At 32.0% G+C, this 20,904-nt stretch overlaps 9 protein-coding genes across 9 annotated transcripts; 4 read left to right on the forward strand and 5 right to left on the reverse strand. All coding sequences in view use genetic code 12, as the record gives it.

Moving 5' to 3' along the window:
• Nucleotides 1-1,019: 1,019 nt before the first annotated feature.
• Nucleotides 1,020-2,738, reverse strand: CTRG_01229 (uncharacterized protein; the record flags this gene model as incomplete). The annotated part of the gene is made up of 1 exon (XM_002546877.1): nt 1,020-2,738. One exon carries the CDS (start codon nt 2,736-2,738, stop codon nt 1,020-1,022), a length of 1,719 nt encoding a protein of 572 aa, XP_002546923.1.
• A 1,938-nt stretch (nt 2,739-4,676) lies between these two features.
• On the forward strand, nt 4,677-6,716 carry PLB4.5 (Plb4.5p; the record flags this gene model as incomplete). Its single annotated transcript, XM_002546878.1, has 1 exon — nt 4,677-6,716. The coding sequence occupies one exon, from the start codon at nt 4,677-4,679 to the stop codon at nt 6,714-6,716; it is 2,040 nt and encodes a 679-aa protein (XP_002546924.1).
• Nucleotides 6,717-7,524: 808 nt separating this feature from the next.
• CTRG_01231 (epsin) lies at nt 7,525-9,090 on the forward strand (the record flags this gene model as incomplete). Its single annotated transcript, XM_002546879.1, has 1 exon — nt 7,525-9,090. One exon carries the CDS (start codon nt 7,525-7,527, stop codon nt 9,088-9,090), a length of 1,566 nt encoding a protein of 521 aa, XP_002546925.1.
• Nucleotides 9,091-9,292: 202 nt separating this feature from the next.
• Nucleotides 9,293-11,923, reverse strand: ESC4 (Esc4p; the record flags this gene model as incomplete). Its single annotated transcript, XM_002546880.1, has 1 exon — nt 9,293-11,923. One exon carries the CDS (start codon nt 11,921-11,923, stop codon nt 9,293-9,295), a length of 2,631 nt encoding a protein of 876 aa, XP_002546926.1.
• Nucleotides 11,924-12,292: 369 nt separating this feature from the next.
• On the reverse strand, nt 12,293-13,699 carry CLB2 (B-type cyclin; the record flags this gene model as incomplete). The annotated part of the gene is made up of 1 exon (XM_002546881.1): nt 12,293-13,699. One exon carries the CDS (start codon nt 13,697-13,699, stop codon nt 12,293-12,295), a length of 1,407 nt encoding a protein of 468 aa, XP_002546927.1.
• A 1,761-nt stretch (nt 13,700-15,460) lies between these two features.
• Nucleotides 15,461-15,898, forward strand: CTRG_01234 (uncharacterized protein; the record flags this gene model as incomplete). Its single annotated transcript, XM_002546882.1, has 1 exon — nt 15,461-15,898. One exon carries the CDS (start codon nt 15,461-15,463, stop codon nt 15,896-15,898), a length of 438 nt encoding a protein of 145 aa, XP_002546928.1.
• Nucleotides 15,899-16,752: 854 nt separating this feature from the next.
• Nucleotides 16,753-18,273, reverse strand: CTRG_01235 (uncharacterized protein; the record flags this gene model as incomplete). The annotated part of the gene is made up of 1 exon (XM_002546883.1): nt 16,753-18,273. One exon carries the CDS (start codon nt 18,271-18,273, stop codon nt 16,753-16,755), a length of 1,521 nt encoding a protein of 506 aa, XP_002546929.1.
• Nucleotides 18,274-18,646: 373 nt separating this feature from the next.
• APT1 (adenine phosphoribosyltransferase) lies at nt 18,647-19,213 on the forward strand (the record flags this gene model as incomplete). The annotated part of the gene is made up of 1 exon (XM_002546884.1): nt 18,647-19,213. One exon carries the CDS (start codon nt 18,647-18,649, stop codon nt 19,211-19,213), a length of 567 nt encoding a protein of 188 aa, XP_002546930.1.
• Nucleotides 19,214-19,953: 740 nt separating this feature from the next.
• Nucleotides 19,954-20,643, reverse strand: CTRG_01237 (cyanamide hydratase; the record flags this gene model as incomplete). The annotated part of the gene is made up of 1 exon (XM_002546885.1): nt 19,954-20,643. One exon carries the CDS (start codon nt 20,641-20,643, stop codon nt 19,954-19,956), a length of 690 nt encoding a protein of 229 aa, XP_002546931.1.
• Between the last annotated feature and the right edge of the window lie 261 nt (nt 20,644-20,904).

Consider the following 20,904-nt stretch of genomic DNA (forward strand, 5'->3'; position numbering starts at 1 on the left):
ATATACACGTAGGAATATGCAAATAATATCAAGATGGTTTGTCAAATAAAACTATGAATAAAAACGAATGAAGTTGTTTAAAAAGTGAAAGGAGAAATAAAATAAAATAAAATTATAAAATTATAAAATTCTTATGTTGATGAAATTTTTCCTCTGGTTATACAGAAAGAAAGGGGGCATTTTCTCTTTTTTCTTTCTGTCGCGATTTAAAAGAGAAAGAAGGAAAAAAGTTTTCTTTCTTTTTTTTTTCTTGTTTTCCGAGTGTGTTATTCTATTCTATTTTTATTTTCATTTTTTAAATGGCTATATACAGTTGCAATAGACTTGGCGATCTATTTTTGGCACGATATCATCATCATGGAAACATCCAGTTGACCCATGGAGTAAGTTTATTTATTCCTTTCCTTTATGTACATTGGATATACTAACAGACCAAGACATTCTCGCGATATGATGTCACTAGTATCCGGCCCTCGAAGAATATATCCTCCCCATCGTCTCTCCACCAATATATTGATCTTACAACTTCCTCTCTCCTATGATATACTGAACTTGTCACTACTCCAATATATCTTGACAATTTGACAAGTTGATGTGTATACATCGGGAAAAAAAAAAGAATTATAACCTTGGTGAACCCTAATTCTCTACATTATTTCAATTATCTTTTAGATTCTTTGATTATAATAAATATCACAAATAAAGTTTCCAAACAATGCCCGAATTTGTTCTTCCCAGATCAAAATAAAGCCTAGGGCTTATCATCAGTTATTTCGATGACGCACTCGAAACATTCCCCATCTAAACTTTTTTTTTGTTCAAGATTCACGCCAGTACTTTGTCCATTTATACTCACTTAAGATCTGTCTACTCCACAATGGTAACATGGAATAATTAGAAATAATAATAAAGCAAAACAAAATATAATATAATATAATATAATATAAAATAAAATCTTGAATTATAATACACAAAGAATTATACATTACCTAACATACTGACGACAAAGTAAATCACAATTACAATTGTAAAACCGGATCTAACGCATCAACTGTTGATTCTTTTTCAATCATTGTTTGTTGCAGTTTATCATCCAATTCTTCCTCTCCTGCCTGTTGAACAGGTTCTCCATTGATATTACTGGTATCAAGGAAACTGGCCAACAAAGATGCATCACCAGCATCTAATACACCATCTTCAGTTGCTCCTTCAATAATGACATCTTCATCTTCATTCTCTACGACATCTTCTGCATTTTCTTTTTGATCATTATCCATTTCTTCACTGTCAATATCCATTTGATCATTTTCTGCAACTTCAGGTTGTTTTCCCTCTGTAGATTCATCGTCTTTAGCACTCACTTTCAAAGTATTTTCATAATTTATAAAATCAGCAATGAATTCATCTTTGGTTAATTTCTTAATAAAGTCCTGTAACTCTGCACTATAAACATCCATGACCGATAATAACTTATCATAAACTAATTCACCTGTTGGAACATCATAATCAAGTTTGACAAATTTAAGATTCGAGGTAGGTAATGATGCTTCGGCTTGTAATTTTTTGTAAATATCTCCAACTTTCTGTTTAAATTCGGATGAATAAGTTTTACCCTCAGACTGGTAGGTGATATGATTTAAAGTAATAATCAACAAATTATACTTTCTATTATATACAAGTGAGATTGATGATTCCTTCAAATTTTTAATTCCATCGTCGACTGCTGCTTTGGAAATTGCCAGAAACCCAGCTTTTATTGATGTTGTTGATTTGAATTCATTTAAATTTGCATATTCTTGCTTGTAAAGTAGTCCCAAACATGCAATTATCAGATCGAGGTATAATGCTCGTAAGTTACTTAATAAATGGCTTCTAAATTGTCTTTCACTTAATCTTAAATTTTGGTACAATGATGTACGATCTTTAGTGTATGCATCAAATTTTGACATACTGGTGGTAAAGTCATCATTGAATTCTTTTAAAAATACCAAATTTTTGATTTGTGAATTAGTACCCAATTTGTCAAGAATTGTTGTTAAATATTTTTGGAAATCATCAAACACATTATTGTATAAATAAGGATCTAAATTGGTTTTGGAAATGACAGCTCCTTCACGAACTTCATCTTTATTACCCAAATTTGACAATATCTTATAAAGATCTTCTTCATCGTCAATAACTTGTTCTCTTTGATGAATAGCTTGTTGGTTTTGAGCATGTTGTTGCTGCTGCTGTTGTTGTTGATGGTGATGTTGTTGCTGTTGTTGTTGGTGTTGCTGCTGTTGAGACTGAGAGTTTTGTTGTTTCTTTGTCCTTGAATGGGATGATCCATTATTATTTGTCTTCATTGTCATTTGGTATCTTGGACCATTAGCAGGTCCTTCTGCTGTTGTGTTTGGTACCTCATCCGTAACATGATTATGTATTACTGGAGGTACGTAGTTTGGATTGCTTAGCACTTTAGCAATTTCAACATCATAATTGAATGGTTTATTATGATACCTTTTAAAAAATTCATCCTTTAATAATCCTTCTTCTTCAATATAATTTTCTGTAGATTGTTGTTCTCTGAATTGTTTTAATCCATACAACATAGTTTCTTCAGCCAAAGGCTTTCTCAGATTCTTTTTATTTCTTTCAATGATTCGACACTTGGCACACGTTTTATATTGACGGACTTCTTCAGGTTCATCATCAAGACGCTTTCTCTTACATCTACGGCAACGACGAACATCCATTTTTATTGATTGATTGATTGATTGATTGATTGATTGTTGAATTGATAAGCTAAACCTGATAACTCGAAAAATAAATATGGCAAATTGGCGACAGTTGTAGATGATAATCTCTTACGGATAAAATAAACTCAAACTGGTTTTCTTATTGAAGACAACGACAAAAAAAAAAAAAATCAGGAAGTTGATGAGAAAATTATCAAACCAAAATAAACAAAATGAGATTTCCTAAAATCAACTCGTTGAGCAAACAGGGGAAAAAAAAAGAATTAACACTTGTAAACTTGATTATACAAATATATCCATTAAAAGGAATATTGTTCTCTCTTGTGATAATCAAATATGAAAGTTAGATATCAAACGGAAAAGGAATGGCAAATTCAATGAACTTTTTTTTTTCTTTTCCTTTTTTTTTTCCTTCTGTTCAGTTTCTGGATTGGACAACATTTTTTTTCCTACAGAAAAAATATTTCACTAATGTCACGTGACACGAATCGGATAATTTTTTCTATTATACTAAAGAAAGAATAAATAGGTAAAAACTATCACAATTATTAGAGCATAAATAAATATGATATATATATGATTTTAATTGTTTTTGATGGACCATGTAGTGGATAACTGGTTGCTATATAACTGCGAAATTACAGTAAAAACTCATTTCCCGCCTAGTCAAAGAAAAAAATTTGCAGCCTAATGAAAAAGCAAACCAAAAAGAAAAAAACAAAATTCACGTTTACCGTCAAGTGAGACATACCGGTTGGCATTTGGAACACAACCAACCATCCAAAAAACAAAGTCGCAGTTACTTATTGTACCAACTACCTATGAAAAATACCAGAAACTATTGAATATCATAAACTTGTCAAGGGTTCTTTTCTTCAGTAGAGAATGTGGGCAGCTTTAAACAGTTCGTTGAAGTGAATATAATCTTGTGTTACAAAAAAAAAAAAGAATTTTCCTGCATATTATCGTGGAGATGCAAAATAGACCCATTTCAGGATTCAAACCTTATAACATAAATACAAATTTGAATAGGCAACTCACATGAAGTTAAAACTGATTTTATTTTTGGTTAATTAGTTGCTTGATTAGAAGTTTGATTTACACAGTGAGAGAGAGAGAGGAGAATGGGGGGGGGGTTACTTGGTAACATTACACAATGACGGAACCAATTCCGAAAATTCCTACATGTGTATTAAACGACGCAATTAATTGATGCCTGTTGTGATATGACAAAAAGGTGATTGTACTCTACCGTGCATTAAATGAGATTATTCTTTACCCAACAATTGATCCTTGAGGCTAGTTTCTTTTATTTTTTGTAATACAATCTTGATATTCCATGAATCATAGATGTTTGGTGAATATTGCAAGTCCAGCTTTTTATTTGTTTAAAGTAATAAACTTTCAAAAAGCATCCTTTTTGTATTGTTGCACCAACATAAGGTAAATACCCCAAAACCTTTTAATTTACAACAATTATCTTACTCCACTATAGTTCACCACTCGATAATTGATATATACTCATCATGGTTTACTTCTTCAACTTTGTTTTCGTCTATAGTTTATAGTTCATTTTTATTTCATTATTGTTACTACTATTATTATTTTTTTTGGGTGAAATTAAATTTCCTCATCTAGATAATTTAGTGCTCTATTCATTCAACCCAACATCTCACAAAATGGACCGACACAATATGGAAAAATGCATCCACTCTTCTCTCGCTATTGTTATTTTTAGTTGAACTTTCCCTCTTCTTATGCCAATTATTGACCTAACGATTTTTTTTTTTTATTTTTTGTTCTACATATCCTGAGTTTATACGTCTATATAAGTAAGATACAAAATCCTGGCTTATTGATCATGTAGCTGTAGATTTTTGATTTCTTTCCTTCCTTCTTTTTTGGTTTGTTTGTTCTAGGTAACTACTTTTAGAAATGCATTCACTTATTTATTTTGCTTTCTTGAGCATTTCATTAGTATTAGCCTCATCTCCTACTAATGGATATGCCCCAGGTATAGTTCAATGTCCCTCAGATGATTCAAATCTTACATTTATCAGAGAAGCCAATTCAATTTCTGACCTGGAAAAAGAATGGATTTCAAATAGACAATTAAAAACAAATGAAGCATTAATCGAATTTTTAAGTTCAGCAAATTTAAGTGATTTCAATGCTGAAGAATTTATTACTTCTGATGATTATCAAGGTATTAATCTTGGATTGGCATTTTCAGGAGGTGGCTATCGTGCCATGTTGGGTTCTGCAGGTGCATTAATGGCATTAGATGATAGAAATTCTTTTGATACTCCATTAGGTGGTATTTTACAAAGTGCAAATTATATTTCTGGATTATCTGGAAGTTCATGGTTATTGGGATCATTAGCAATGCAAAATTTTACTACTGTTGAAGAAGTTGTTTTTGAAAACCCATACGATTTATGGAATTTAACAGAATCAAGACAATTAGTTAATCAAACTAATTTATGGAAAATTATTTTGCCAGTAATTGGAAATAATTTAACTAGTGCTTTAAGTTTTATGAATTTTTGGAGTAATAATAAACAAGGTATCAAATATGATTTGGCTGCTAAAATGATGGCCGGTTTTGAAACTTCATTGACTGATGCTTGGTCAAGAGGTTTAGCTCATCAATTATTCCCACAAGATGATAATAATTATGGTAGTAGTGCCACTTGGAGTGACATTAGAGATTCCACAGCTTTTGCTAACCATGATATGCCATTCATGTTTGTTACTGCTTTAGGAAGACGTCCAGGTACTGTTGTTTTCAATTTGAATTCCACTGTTATTGAAATGAATCCATTTGAATTTGGTTCTTTTGATCCTTCTTTAAATACTTTTACAGATATTAAATATTTGGGTACTCCAGTTGATAATGGTAAGCCAGTAAATGCTTGTGTCAATGGTTTTGATAATGCAGGATTTGTTGTTGGTACATCATCTTCATTATTCAATCTGTTTATGAACACTTTGGTTTGTGATGATTGTAATTCTTTAAACTTTATTGTTAAAATTGTGTTGAAGAAATTATTGACTTACTTATCTGTTACCACTGAAGATGTTGCTCTTTATAAACCAAATCCATTTTATAATTCTGAATTTGCTAGTTCCGAAAATATCACCACTAATGATACTTTATATCTTATTGATGGTGGTATTGGAGGAGAATCCATCCCATTATCTACCTTGATGGTTAAACAAAGAGAATTAGATGTTGTACTTGCTTTTGATTACAATACTGATACTTCTACTAGTTGGCCAGATGGAAGTGCATTGATTTCAAGTTATGAACGTCAATTTGCTCAACAAGGTTCATCAAGTCTTTGTCCATATGTTCCTGATTCAAATACATTCTTACAAAAAGGATTCACAGCAAGACCAGCATTTTTTGGATGTGATGCTAAAAACTTGACTGATTTAATGAAAGATGACGTTGTTCCTCCATTAGTTGTTTATTTTGCTAATAGACCATATGAATATTATTCAAATGTTAGTACTCTTTCCTTGACTTTTACTGATGAACAGAAAAAAGGATTGATTCAAAATGGATTTGATGTTGCATCAAGATTGAATAATACCATTGATCCAAATTTCAAATCATGTATTAGTTGTGCTATTATTAGAAGAGAACAAGAAAGAAGAGGAATTGAACAACTGGAACAATGTAAACAATGTTTTGAACAATATTGTTGGGATGGAACTTATGCTGAAGATAAAAATCCAAATTATGTTAATTTCACCGATTCTGGTTTGACCAACGATACTACTGTATTCTATGGTGGTGTTAATGCATCTGTTACTTCAACTAGTAGTAGTAGTTCTAGTGGATTTTTAGGATTATTCAAAAGAGACCAACAAATAGCTGTTATTTCAGAAAATAGTGGTGATATTGTTGGATTTTCAACTTCTTTATCAATAGTTGTATTACTAGTATTATTGTTTGAGTTTATTTAGAAAACGTAATGTTCATACCCATAGAGATATTTAAAATATAATGATTATTATGATTTTTTATTAGTTTATGATTTATTTTGCGGCAATACTTCATTAAAAAAAAAAAAAGGAAAACTAAAAGACGGACTTATGACCAATAAGAGAGAATGGTTGGAATAATCCGAGGAAAAAGTATAAAAATGAATCGACACCGAAGAAGAACAAGTCAAATTCAATCTTTAATTAAAATCCGATTATCAGATAATTAATAATCAAGACCAAATAAAAAGTGAACCATAATATTTTGTTAACTTCGTTAGTTGTTTGTTCTTTTTGTAATTCCGACATATCCATATCCATATCCATATCCACTTGATTTTTTTTTTTCTTATACTGTAAAACAAGCTCTTGCGGTTGTATCTTTCCAATATATATTATTATTTTTTTTTTTTTTTACATGACGCTTCTCACTTTTGTTTAAAGGTTGTAATTGCATGGTCGTGTACGTGCGCACAAGCGCGGATATTTTGTTCCTTTTTTGTTCACCGACACCGACACCAACACCAACACCGACGACAACAACAAACAGTAGGAAAATGAGGAGCGAGCGAGCGAGGGAGTGAGCGAACAAATGAGTGAGCAAAGAAGAAATTGTGTCGGAAGTTTTTCCTTTATCGATTGAAATTCCAATAAAAATTTTGCCTCATCAACGCCCCGTATCAAAATCAAATTTAACCAACAGGAACAAAAAGGGGGGTAATATCCATTCTCATACAACTATCATCATCATCATCATACTACTACTACTACTACTACTAGTTATAATACCATGTCAAAGATAGTTCGTTCAATTAAAAATGTGGCTGGTGGTTATACATCTGCTCAGAAGGTGGTTAGAAATGCTACATCAAATGATCCTACCGGTCCAACAACATTTGATATGGAAGAAATTGCTTCTTTCACGTATCAGGGCCAAACTGAATTTATGGAAGTTATGGATATGTTAGATCGTAGATTGAATGATAAAGGTAAAAATTGGAGACATATTGCTAAATCATTGACTGTTTTAGATTATTTAGTCCGTTATGGATCTGAAAAATGTGTATTATGGGCAAAGGATAATCTTTACATCATCAAAACTTTGAGAGAATTCATTCATTTAGATGAAGAAAATAAAGATCAAGGTGCAATTATTAGAGTCAAAGCTAAGGAATTGGTTACACTCTTAAGAGATGATGAAATGTTGAGACAAGAAAGAGAACGAGCAAAGAAAAGCAAACGTCGTGGTGGTTACAATGATGACGAAGATGGCTTTGGTGACGATAGAAGAAGAAATAGAAATAGAAACAGAGATGAACGTTCAAGAAGAGATGAACCATATGATGCTGATTTACAAAGAGCATTGGAATTGTCAAGAATTACTGCTGAAGAAGAACAAAATCGTGCCAGAGAAGATGAAAATGATCCAGAATTAGAAGCTGCTTTGAAATTATCATTGGAAGAAGAAGAAATGAGGAAACAAAAGCAAAATAACAATTTGTTGGATTTAAATGACGAAACTCCAAGTGCTCAACCACAATATTATTTAGCTACTGGATATTTCCAACCAACCCAATATCAACAGCCACAATATTATGGTCAACAACAATATCAACAATTTGACGTTTTTGGTAACCCAATACAGAATCCAATGGATACTGGGTTATACAATCAACAACAACAACAACAAGCTCTTTACCAACAACAACAACAGCAACCACAATTCCAACCAAACAATTTCACAGGGTTCAATTATGGACAACCTCAACAACAACAAGAACCTTTGCAACCATTAAAAACAGGATCAAACAATCCATTTGCCTTATCTTCTGAAACAAGTAACAATAACAATAACAGAACACAAACTCAATCTTTGAATGCATTAGCAGAACAACAACAACAACAACAACCGCAATTTTTCACTCAACCTACTTCACCACTAAAACAACAAAATACTTCATCATCAAGGTTTAATGAAACCCATGAATTGAATGATTTGTTAACACAAGGTACAGGATTGGATACTTTTGGTAATACCGGAGCAACAAGAATTCCTCATCAACATACCAAGACACAAAATTTTATAAATTCAAGTGGTACTGGTTATAAACAAGTTGAAAATGGTCAAATGAGATTGAGTTCTAATGCTACTGGTAATCCATTCTTGAACACTGGTATCGGATACCAAGGTCAACAACAACAACAGCAGCAGCAACCTCCTCAGCAACAACAACCTATTAATCCAGCTTATACTGGTTATGGATTCGGTAATGCAGTTCCACAATATCAACAACAACAACAACAGCAAAATGGACAACGTAATGGTAATGAAGGTCCAAGCTTAATTGATATTTAGAGCATAAAAGGAAGAAAGAGAATAATAAAGAGAAGAGTTGATTGTTATAGATGTTATAGTGATTGATTCTTTTGGAGTTTCAAGTATGTTTTATCCATTATTATTTTGTAGGTGTATATTATTATTATTATTATTATTAGTATAAGTAACGTTTGTTTTCATTTATCTTTCTATTCAATTTTTCATAACTGTGCATATAATTTTATAATGTAAATTGATCAGTATCTTGTAAATCCATTTTGAAAATTGATTTAACACACCAATCCCAGTCAAGTACCATACCTTGATCTTTATCAAAGGTATTCTTGAATCCATTTATCAATCGAGTATCTTTCTTTTTATTTGCAAGTAATATAATTTTTTCATCTCCATTTAATTCACTAACTATAGCTTGTTTAGTTAAATTAGATGAATTTTTAATTTCTTTGAAATTTTCCATACCATGATCTTTTAAAATTTTAGAAATTAATTGAACTCCTCCATTTAAATTACTTGATAAATTTAAATTTATTCCCTTAAATAATTTCCCTTTATTTTCACTAGCTAATAATTGTTGTAATCCTTTATGATTTTTACCTTTAGTATAACCCAATTCTGTATCAATGGTTTTAACAACTTTATCAAGTGCATAATCATCAATTCTATATTCTTTTAATACTGATTTTCCTTTATCTTTAACATGTTCGAGAATATTAATAAGATAATTTGGATGAATGATTCTATCAACTTTACTTAAACTTCTCAAAAATTTCTCTGTTCTTAAAATTCTTGGTGCAATTAAAGTATTAGGCTCATATTTGGTATTGAAATCAGTAATAATTTTAATTCCTAAATTCTTCAAATGTTCATGATCTTGTTTATTAAGTTCAATTTCTGATTCACAACCAGTCATGATTCCAATAATGTCAAATTCAACAACTTTATTCTCTTCCAAAACTTCAATTTCATCTTCAGAATGATCACCGTCATCGCTCTTAACTTTACGTTTCTTGGGACTGAGTGATTTCTCAAGATCTTCCATGTAATGTTTCATTTTTCTCTTACTTTTAGCCATCTCTTGATATTCTCGTAAATCAGACATATTGTCATGCAATTTTGCAGCCGCTTTTCTAGCTGCAGATCTACCTCCATATCTTGATTGTGTTACTGGGGGCGAACTTTCTGGTGCTTCTACTGGTGCTGCTGAGGTATGGTTATCTGTAATTGGTGATCTTGTTGGAGTAGGTACTGGATCAGGAGTGGTTTCTTGTGTTGATGAAGATGATGTTGCTGATGATAAAGTTTTCCCTTTAGCAGCTACTGGAGATGATGCGAGGGGTGTTTTTGTGATTGGTGATTTCACATCTTTAACATTTTCATCAACGGATTTGCTTCTTTCCTTGCGTTGAGTAGATTCATCTTCACTCATACTATCATTAATATTTCCAGTCTCATCTACTTCAATCCCTTCATCTTCAACTACTAAACTCCATTGTTTTAAAACCTCTGAATCCAAATGAGTTCTACCAACCAATGGTTCCATATCAATTAATTCAGTACCAAAATTCTTATACTTATCCAAACTATCATCTAATTTTGCCCATTGAGTAAAACAATCTTCTAACCACAAATGATTAACCACTTTCACTTGTGAATTACCATTCTGATCTAACCATTTATTTAATGCCGCATCAAATTTCTTACCACTTGCTTTAGCACATACAAGATAATCATTTTCTCTAGTTAAAGTAGTAGTGAAATATCCACCCATTATGGTAATCAATTTACCTAAATATTGTCTAGAATCACCACTATAATTTGTAATTGAAATTTTGAGACCTTGAAATTCAGGTAATGGAGCAGTTGGAATCGGGTAATATAAAATATTTGCATTCAACGGCAACACCCATTTTTGAGAAACGATAATTGAATATAGCCACTGTAAATTTCCAACTATTATTCTATTACTCAAACAACTTTCCCTGTAATAATCACCTTGTCTGAATTTCCCAAGATATATATCCACCTTTTTCAGATCAAATGCCTTGACAATTTTACCTCCATGTCTTTCTATTAGTAACTTGATAGAATTGGCTAGTCTTTGTGACCAATTAAAATCAGAACTCAAATAAAAGTTCTTACCTTTAAAACAATCCAAAGTAGCCTTGATATATTCATCTTTTGGTAAAGAATCACTAAATACAGCTGACAGAACCACATTCTCCAAATCAAATTTACCTTCATCACCCTTCAATATCTTTGGATCAGGTAATAAATAATCATCTTCTTCTAATTTTTTCCCCAATGTTATACAATGATCTATCCAATGTGGTAATACAATTTTTATATCTCCACGTTGACTTCCACTTTTTGCAACACTTGCAGCTACTACTGCTTTTTCATTAACAACATCTAAAGCAATCAAATGGGTAGTATATTTAGTAATTGTATCCACATAACCCCCACCAAATGCACTTACTGCACCATAAATCAATTCTTTATCTCCACTAGGTAAATTATCACAACAACATATAAAACAATCTTTTAAAAAATAATTTGGATTAGGATTATAAGTACGTAATGATTGTAATTTTTGAAAATTAATACTATCATATACCCAAGATGTGGTAACTATAGGAACCATAGAATTTACTCCTTGATTATATTCAATAAAATTAATGGTTTCAGTAATTATATGAGTGATTAATGGAGGATCCATATAATTTTTAGAATTATCAAATTCATCTTTAACATAAATGTTAACGGCTCGATTTGCAGTTAAAAGCTTGACAAGTTCTTGATCCTGTGTTAGTTTATCAGATCTTATAATTAAAAAATTGCAACCTTTGAACATAATTGATTTGTTGAAAGTAATATGGTCGATAAGATTCCTTTCCTCTCCTTATTTATTATTGTTCCCTTTTTTTTTTTTTTTTTTTTCTTTTCAATGGTTTATTTTTCTTTCTTTTTAGTCAACTGGGTTTTGATAGAATTTTTAACGCGCGACGCGTCGTCGAAACTGATCTAACACAACAAACACGTGACTTCGGAAAGATCCCATATACTATTATACTTTATATGACTTTTTTTTTGATTGATTTATTAATTATTTCGTATAATATTATAAATTATAAATAATATACAGTATGCAAAAATAGTAATATCCCAGTAGGAAATTGTACTCCTACTCTAGGGGGTGGTTGTACTCTACATTTGTTCTATTTTACAGTTCATCACTTTCCAATGTTAATCTATGAGTCGACAAACTAACATCAAACAAATCTCTTCCTTCTGCTTCAAATTTCTTGGCCCAGCTTCGGCATAAAGTACTTGCTTTCATGAATTTTCTCATGGCATATTTTTTGAAAAACTCATCATGCTCTATTGGTGCTAACAAATACTGAAACATCAATTCAACACATGGTTTCATATCATTTAGTCTATAGCCTCCACTGTAATGAATTAAATTACCATTCCAAATTGGTACTTTACCTAATATCAATCTAGCTAGATACATGGCCAGTGCACAGCACAAGGATGGTCTCATGCCAATAAATTTGTAGTCCACGATAGTTATTTCTAATAGATATTTACCTAATGTTCTGGATTGAACGTCATAATCATCAGCTTTGGAAATTCTTCTCAAAAAATTCATTGGATTTGGATAGTTTAAATCAAAATTAAGAATGGTTAAAATGTACTTTTCAGCTTGTAAGATTTCTTCTTCAGTGTAGGAGCCGTCAGTAAAGTACGCATAGTTTTTAACCAGGGGAGAGAAAACTTCCTCATACTTAGCAGCAATAAATAGCGAACCAGTTGCCAATAATTGTAGTCTGTCTATTTGTACGGTTTCAATTGACATAAAACGGTCCATGATATTAATGGCCAAAAATAAAGATTCTGGCAACAATCTGAATTTTAAATGCATTTCAACTAACCAATCAACCAAGATGGATCTCATTCGTGGTTTCAAATGGGTGTTTGGCTTCGTTAAATATTGTGGGTCTGGCAACATTCGGGTTTCCAATTCGTAAAAATAAGAGAAAATGTCATTAACGTATTCACTGGCCATTAAAGGATCATCAATGTCTTCTTCATCCAAATCTTGCCATTCATAATCTATTAATCTTGATTTCTTATGATAAGATTCGGTGTTGTCTGCGGCTGAGTCTGGTATTCTCAACTTCTCTACCAAATTAGTAGACGATTCTGTGGCTTGTCTCTTTTGAGGCAATCGTGAAGGAACAGCCAAGGAAGAAAGCTTATTATCATTAGGAATGGGTATTGGTCTAGCCAATTTATTTTGTTGTTGCAAAGGAGCATTATCACCGCCCAATGGTTTTCTTTTATTTGTGGTCGTGCTATTTGGTAAAGGTTGTCTTGTTATGTACTGGTTCGAAACATCACCCAAATATTGTCGCGTCGTTTGCTGGCTCTGAATTTGCTCGAGTGCTTCGGTAGATTGTGATGAATGTTGATGATTTGTTGTCAATTCAGTGTTAATTGTAGTTGTTGATATAGTAGTTTTAGAAAGTTGCGTTGTAGTTGATGTTATATTCTGTTGTTGCTGTACTTTTGATCTCGTAAGTCTGAATTCGTTTTCATTATTAGACTGCACTGTTTGAGGCATTATGAATAAGGGTATATGATTAGTAATATAAATAATAATGAAGAAAAGAATATGGGAATAGATTTGAATATCAACCTATTAGTAGTAACGTATAGAATAAATCTAAGATCAATTAGAAATAATAATTAAAAAAAAAGTCGTTATAAAAATTTTTTTTCTTTCCTTTCTTGAACGTGATGAAATGAATAAGGGAGGATGAAGATGCGAGGGGGGTTGGTAAATAGTAGATGAAGGGACAAGAGGTAGGTGATGAAGTAGTAAGTACCAATTGTATAAGATCAAAATTGAGACTGAGATGAATAAATACTATTGGGGAAAGAAAAGAAGTGAAAGGGGGAAGGAGGATTTTTTTTTTTATAGAAAGGAAGAAAAAAGATTTTCGTAGTCTCTTTTATTGTATTTGCAGTTGTTGATTGTGTTTGAACTTGGTGATGTTTTTTTTTTCTTCCTCTTATGCAATATGTTTTGTTACTTTTATATTGCCTGTTTTTGTTACTGGATTGGAAATTATTGAAAATATGAAATTGTTACAGACAGTTTATTACACAAATAAGGATTTCTGTCTTACTTTCTTTTTCTTTTTTGTATTTAGCTAAAAATAACGTATCACAAATGGATGTTAAAATGTGTGCTTTGGGTTTGAGTTTTTGTTTTATTTCGGCCTAATTTTTATATGTAGCTGTAGACCGCCGTGAAGAAACGGAGGGAAATACAGTCAATTAATAAATAGATAAAAGAAAATGCAAATGACCAATTGTAATAAATGTCTAGTATATACGAAGAGGATAAATGGTAAAGAATACTTAAGATGAAAGATTGACAAGTACTTTATGGGATTTGTATTATCTAAGTATTGCTCCTTGGTATAGGTTATGATTGAGAATATTTTGATTAAATCTTAATTGAGTAAAATCTGGTTACGTTGTGAACTTGAAATTTTCGGTTTGGCTCAATTAGGATATTGTTTTGCTTTTCTTTTTTTTTTCGGTTTGTTATTTTTAGTTTAACGCGGTGGCTCCGCGATTAGGTCGATTCATTTTTTAACCCAGTGGGCCGAATTCCTGTTGTAAATAATATTATCTGACACCGCGGAGTAAAAGAAATTCCTAACATGAAATTCTATTATCGATTACAGCGATATAGCCGCTACTAAATGGTCTGTAAAGATGATGATACTAGACCCCAAGGTTATATTCAATGTCAATGAGGATGAGAGAGAACTAAAAAAAACAGGTAGGGGAGATGTCGTGTCAACTTGATTTTTTTGATTTGTTTTACTTTTGCTATATTTTTGGGTTTTGTTTATTTTATTTTGTTTATCTATTTCTTTACAATTGTTCTTGTTTCGCAATCATATTTGATTGTAAAATGGGGGAAGATGAGGATATCGGACACTTGAAAACCACTTAGATTCCTCCTATGGGTACTTTTTATAGCCGTCGCTGGTACTCTCACCCCTGTTTTTGTAATTAAGCCCAAGTATTTAAACCCTTCTCGTGTAAATGGTTTATGAAACATTTAGACCGATCGACTATTGGCTCTTGTGTTAACACACCAGTAGCTGCCACCATTTATTTTGTGGATACCATACTCTCTCCCCCTGTTGCTCCACGTCTTGATGATATCTCTACACTTATTGTCTTTTTTCTGAGTAAGTTTGTGTAACCCATCGAGTGTTTGTTTTTCTTTCATTTAGTGCTTTTTAGTGTCATTAAATGTGGTTTTTAGTGTTGCTCTATGAATTTTCTTTTTCTTTGTTAAATGACGCGTTCCATTTCACGCATCAAATCAACCCATTTTAGGAAAACAGATAAACAAGAGGAATCAAAGATTTTTTTTTTTTACATATCATTATTATTTTGTTCCATCCTTTTTGTTTTATCCTTTCATATTCTTTTAACCTTTGAAGGTGGCTATTATTATAATAAATATAATTCAATTACCATGCTACATTATTTTCGCAACCATCTAATTTACAAAAGTGTCATGCAAATTTCATATCGCGTACAATATCCATCCATTGCGTTTAATCAGAGAGAGAAAGATAAACATTGCAGTTCAGTTGTCTGTTACATTTTATTTAGCCAATTATTTCGTTACTTTGCTTATTGGTTTAACCGGTATTCTTGTAAACAAACAGTCCATACACTTGATACGAATAATAAATTCTATTTCTTCGTAAACTTAAAATTCTCTTGATTTGTTTTCAATATTTCATAACGTTGTCAACAACGGTGCTTAAGACTTTTTAATGTTAGAGTCGATACTCTTGAAACGTCGGAGATATGCTTAGGTTGTTCCAGATTCTATTTTAAACTTTCGTTTTGTCATTTTTGGTATTTCTAAAAACAAATAAACTTGTGACAAGTCATAATGTCAAACTCGCCTCAATCCATAAATATGACAACTTGTTCCTTTCTTCTTCTTCTTCTTGTTAAAAAGAGGTGATGATTATCATGAAACTGCATCGTTTCATTAAAAAGGAAAGGTAAATAGAACATCACAAATTTCTTCTTCGTCGCTAAAGCAAAGCAATCGACAGATTCAAACAATTACAATTCTGTTTCCCCCGTTTCTTTGTTTACCGAACAAATAATAATAATAACAATAATAAGACTTCAACGAACATGAAATTTCCTTACTTGTAGATCTGCGATTACATAATGACTGTGGACATCAGCTTTTCATTCATCTCACTTTTCAATGGGGGGGGGCAGCGTGCACTACGTCACGCCGTATGCACAATTCATCGAGGAAAAAATTTAGAAATCTTAACTAAAGGAAATAACAAAAGAACAATAAAGAAATCAACGGTCCTTGTTCATGATGAAAAACATTCTCTAGATCTTTGGTGAAATATTACATACTATATATGCAAAATGGGCAGTTTTCACTTTTTCGCTTTTTGTTTACGCTCAAATTGTCTATTTTTTTTAACCTGTTTTGCAGTTTGTTTTGTTTACTTTTAAATGCGAAGCAATGCCCTAATTTATCATGCAGATCATTCCATCGAGAGAAAAGACTACTTTTCATCCGCATCACCAATGGTATATTTATTGACTAAGGAAATGCGAAACTGTGAAATCTTCCCTATTTAAACAAACCGGACAGAAAGCAGCATGGTTAGAAACTGGCTTACAATGACATGATTTATCTTCAATGTGTACTTTTTCTTCCTCCTCTTTACCATCGGTATTTGATTCTTCTGGCAGATTCGTGTCTTTTTGATCATTCTTCACTCCATCAACTAAAAATTTAAGAAACTCCTTGATTTCCGCCATATCAGATCGAATAGAATAACCTGTAGATCCGTCTCGTTCTTCTCGTTCACGGGTCCATTCCTTAGGCTGCGATTGGATTGGATTAGCATTATGAAAATCTTGAGGCTCTTCCGCACGTAATACATTCGGGGAAGGATTATCACGGCTTGGAATGGAAGTTCTAGATTTATCGCTTAAATTTTGCTGCAGATTACTGGATACATGTGATGGTTGTGATTCTGGTGGTACATTCTCTAGATTGACTGATTCGACTTTAGATTGTGGAGTGGACTGAAAAACTGGCTGAGTTTGATGATTTGGCGAACTTGGTCTAAAAATGTCCTTAGCAATTAGCTCCTTAAGAATCTTTACAAGATAGTGCAACTCGCTACTTGGGATATCGTTTTTCAGTTCGATGGCTATCGTCAAGTTCTTTAACGCTTGAACCAACTCTTGAATTTGAAGTTGTGGTTGCAAAGCTTTATTTTGAGTTTCTACTTCTGGATCAGGAGTAGCAATTTTAACTTTAGGTGGGGAATCCTGTGGATTATTATGTTTTTCTTGACATTCTTTGTATAAATCATAATATTTCTTTAATTTGACTTGAATACCCTCAAGTGATTGTTTCATAGTCATATTCTTGACAGTAACTGATTTATTCAAACTAACCAATTTCTCAACTTTATCCTCCAAACTCAAGATCTTCATCTCCAGGTTTTTCAATTGCTTTTCACTTTCAAACTTTCTCTTGAGTAAATTATCATTATCAACCAGTAATAAATCATTTTGTGTTTTCAATCGACTTTTATCACTGGTTAATTCAATATTTTCTTTCATTATTTCATCTCGTTCTTTAGTTATTAAATTCAATTTATAATTCAAATTTTCAATTTTCACATTATATTCCTGTTTGAGTCTTTTCATTTCCAATCGCAAGTTCTTGAGATCATCATTTTCATTAGGTAATGATTTCTTCTGAGGGCTATTTGGAGCCGATCTTTCTTGCATCACATGTTGACTATAATTCTTGGTTGGTGATGCAAATAGTTTCTTTGGCAGTATTGGTGGTAATCTAGTTGTAGTTGATAAATGTGCCGACTGTTTGGTTTCTGGTTTTTCTCTTTTAATGGGAGATGGCGTATATTCACTGTCAGAATAGTTTCTAGACAGCTTTTGACGATCCATATAATCTCTTAAATCTATCAGACTATCATCCGCCATTTGATAACTTTGACTTAAATTATTTGGGACCTTAATTGGTGATGATGCTTTACAATCAAATCTTCTTAAAATATCTTCTGTAGCGTCAGCCATGAATATGGTATGAAAAAAAAAATGCAATTGAGAATAAGAAAATGAAGATTTGTAAATTGATGATAAAATTAGAAAAACCGCCAGTAAACTGTTTGTCTTCTATTAAATGAATATTTGTTTTTGTTTTGCGATTGTTTTGAATTTGCTTTTTTTTTTTTTTTGATTTTTGATGAATAGATTGTTACACGCGTTGCGAGTGAGAGATTGCGACATTGGAACTAATGTCGTATTTATTTGGATCAAAGTTGATTCTCAATTTTTTTTTTTTCTTGTTGGGCCCACATGTCGCGATGCAATTTAAAATTTCTATTTTATCTCTTGTATCAATCATCGGCTTTTTTGATGAGATATTATTCTAAAACACACACTTATAATGTCAGAAAGAGTTCAAGAAATTAACGCTTTGGCTAAAGAATTAAAATCTAATTTGAAACAATTCCCAAATTTCCCAAAAGAAGGTATCTTATTTGAAGATTTCTTACCAATTTTCACTAAACCAGATTTATTCAACAAATTGGTTAAAGCTTTCAAATTACATGTTGGTGACAAGAAGATCGACTATGTTATTGGTTTGGAAAGTAGAGGATTCTTATTTGGTCCAACTTTGGCTTTGGCTTTAGATGCTGGTTTCATACCAGTTAGAAAACCAGGTAAATTACCAGGTCCAACTTATAAAGTCGAATTCCAAAAAGAATACGGTTCTGATGTTTTTGAAATCCAACAAGATGTCATTCCAAAGGGTTCTAAAGTTTTAATTGTTGATGATATTTTGGCTACTGGTGGTTCAGCTTATGGTGCTGGTGAATTGGCTAAGAAATCAGGTGCTGATATTGTTGAATACTTGTTTGTTATGGAATTGGATTTCTTGAAAGGTAGAGATAGATTAGATGCTCCAGTTTACACTTTATTTGGTGGTCAAGAAGAAAAATTCACCGAATAGGTATATTTATTTAGGCTAAATTGATACAACATACACTAAAAAGCATACTCTTTTAATCAACTTACTTATGTTTTACTTCTGTTGCTCTATCCACTTCTAAAAATCAAAAAGGCCATATCACCAATATAGAAATAAACAAAGTATCCTTGTTCATGGGTAACATAACTTCCAAAAGATTTACCGACAATAACATGCCAAGTAGGTCCATATAATTGATCCAATTCTTTTTTCAAAAAGGCTGCAATATCTTTTTCAATTTTATATGTTGACAAAGCTTGTTCGGATAATTCAAAAACTTTGGTCTGGATTTCATCTGCTAAATCGGATGCTTTTAATATTGCTATGGATTATTGTTGTTTATGTGTTTATTCAATTAGTTCTTTCGTGGCGAGCCCCCTCTGGCAAGGGTCAAATAAATGTATTCACCAGTTAAGAAATGATAAACACACACATACAACTTCAAGTTAGTATTCAATTCTATTAATATCACATTTATAATAATAACAACACATACGAATTCTCTTCTCTTCTGACATGATAGTGGTTTGTTGTGGTTAAAATTGAAAAGAGAAAATAGCCTGAGGTTGCAGGATCACTACAGCAGATTTTTTTTTTACGCGAATGTTGAAAATCGATTCCGCATTTTCTTTTTTTACTCGTTTTCTATTTTAACGATAGGAATTTTATCTGTTTTATATTTGAAACAAAATAAGAAAACTATCAAACTATGTGACTACATTTTACAACTTTTCGTATTTAAGCTTGTTACTAAGAATACGCGTTCTAGTTGAATCACTCCCTAATGCAGTGGTATGGCCCCATGGCTTCAACTTGTTCTCATAATCAATAGCATCAGCAAAGCAATTCAACCAATTGTTTCTTGAAAATGCTTTGTTAACAGCATCAAGAGTATCTATATGTATCAAGTGGCTATGGTCACCAACATTATCCAACATAGTACCAATTTGCAAAATCAAACCTAACGTGGTTATATAACCAACATTACCAAAATCTTGATGTCTCACAATTGCTTCACAAACTGCATCGGCATAGTCTTTGTTACCGTTGGTTTTACTTAAAATCAAATCACGGGACAAAATACCACCCCATGTTTCGAACGATAATTTGGTTGTGTTCATATTCTCATGGGTAGTTCCAATATCATGCAACAAACTAGTCACCCATACAACTTCGTAGTTTAAATCCCATTCAGGAAATTGATCCTTGATAATAGCTACACAATAAAAGTAAACTCTGACCGAATGATTGAAAGTTTCAACTGGAAGCTTTTCCTTAGCATAATCGTACACAAACTTAGCTAATGGTGTATCTAATGGCAACTGAGTGTTTAGTTGTGGAGTTGGATCCCTTGGGGATGCGATTGCTTCTTCGACAACTCTAGTGATTCTAACAAATCCGTATTCTGACATTATCAATAAAGATTCTAATAGCAAAAGATTAAAAAAAAAACATACAAGATCTCGATCATAGGAGAAATTCACATCCTCTTTTATAGTTTCCAGATTATTATGTGGAGTAACAAGGAATTGATTGCTTCAGACAACCCGAATTTGCAGTGGGACTTGTACCCGTTAAATTAACTATGTGAACTTCGGAAATTACACAAAACTCATACGATTTACTCCACTTGTAGCTGAAAAAAGAAAAACAACATCACACACACACACCTA

The sequence above is a fragment of the Candida tropicalis genome (genome assembly GCF_000006335.3).
Source record: "Candida tropicalis MYA-3404 genomic scaffold supercont3.2, whole genome shotgun sequence".
In the NCBI taxonomy this organism is placed as follows: domain Eukaryota; kingdom Fungi; phylum Ascomycota; class Pichiomycetes; order Serinales; family Debaryomycetaceae; genus Candida; species Candida tropicalis.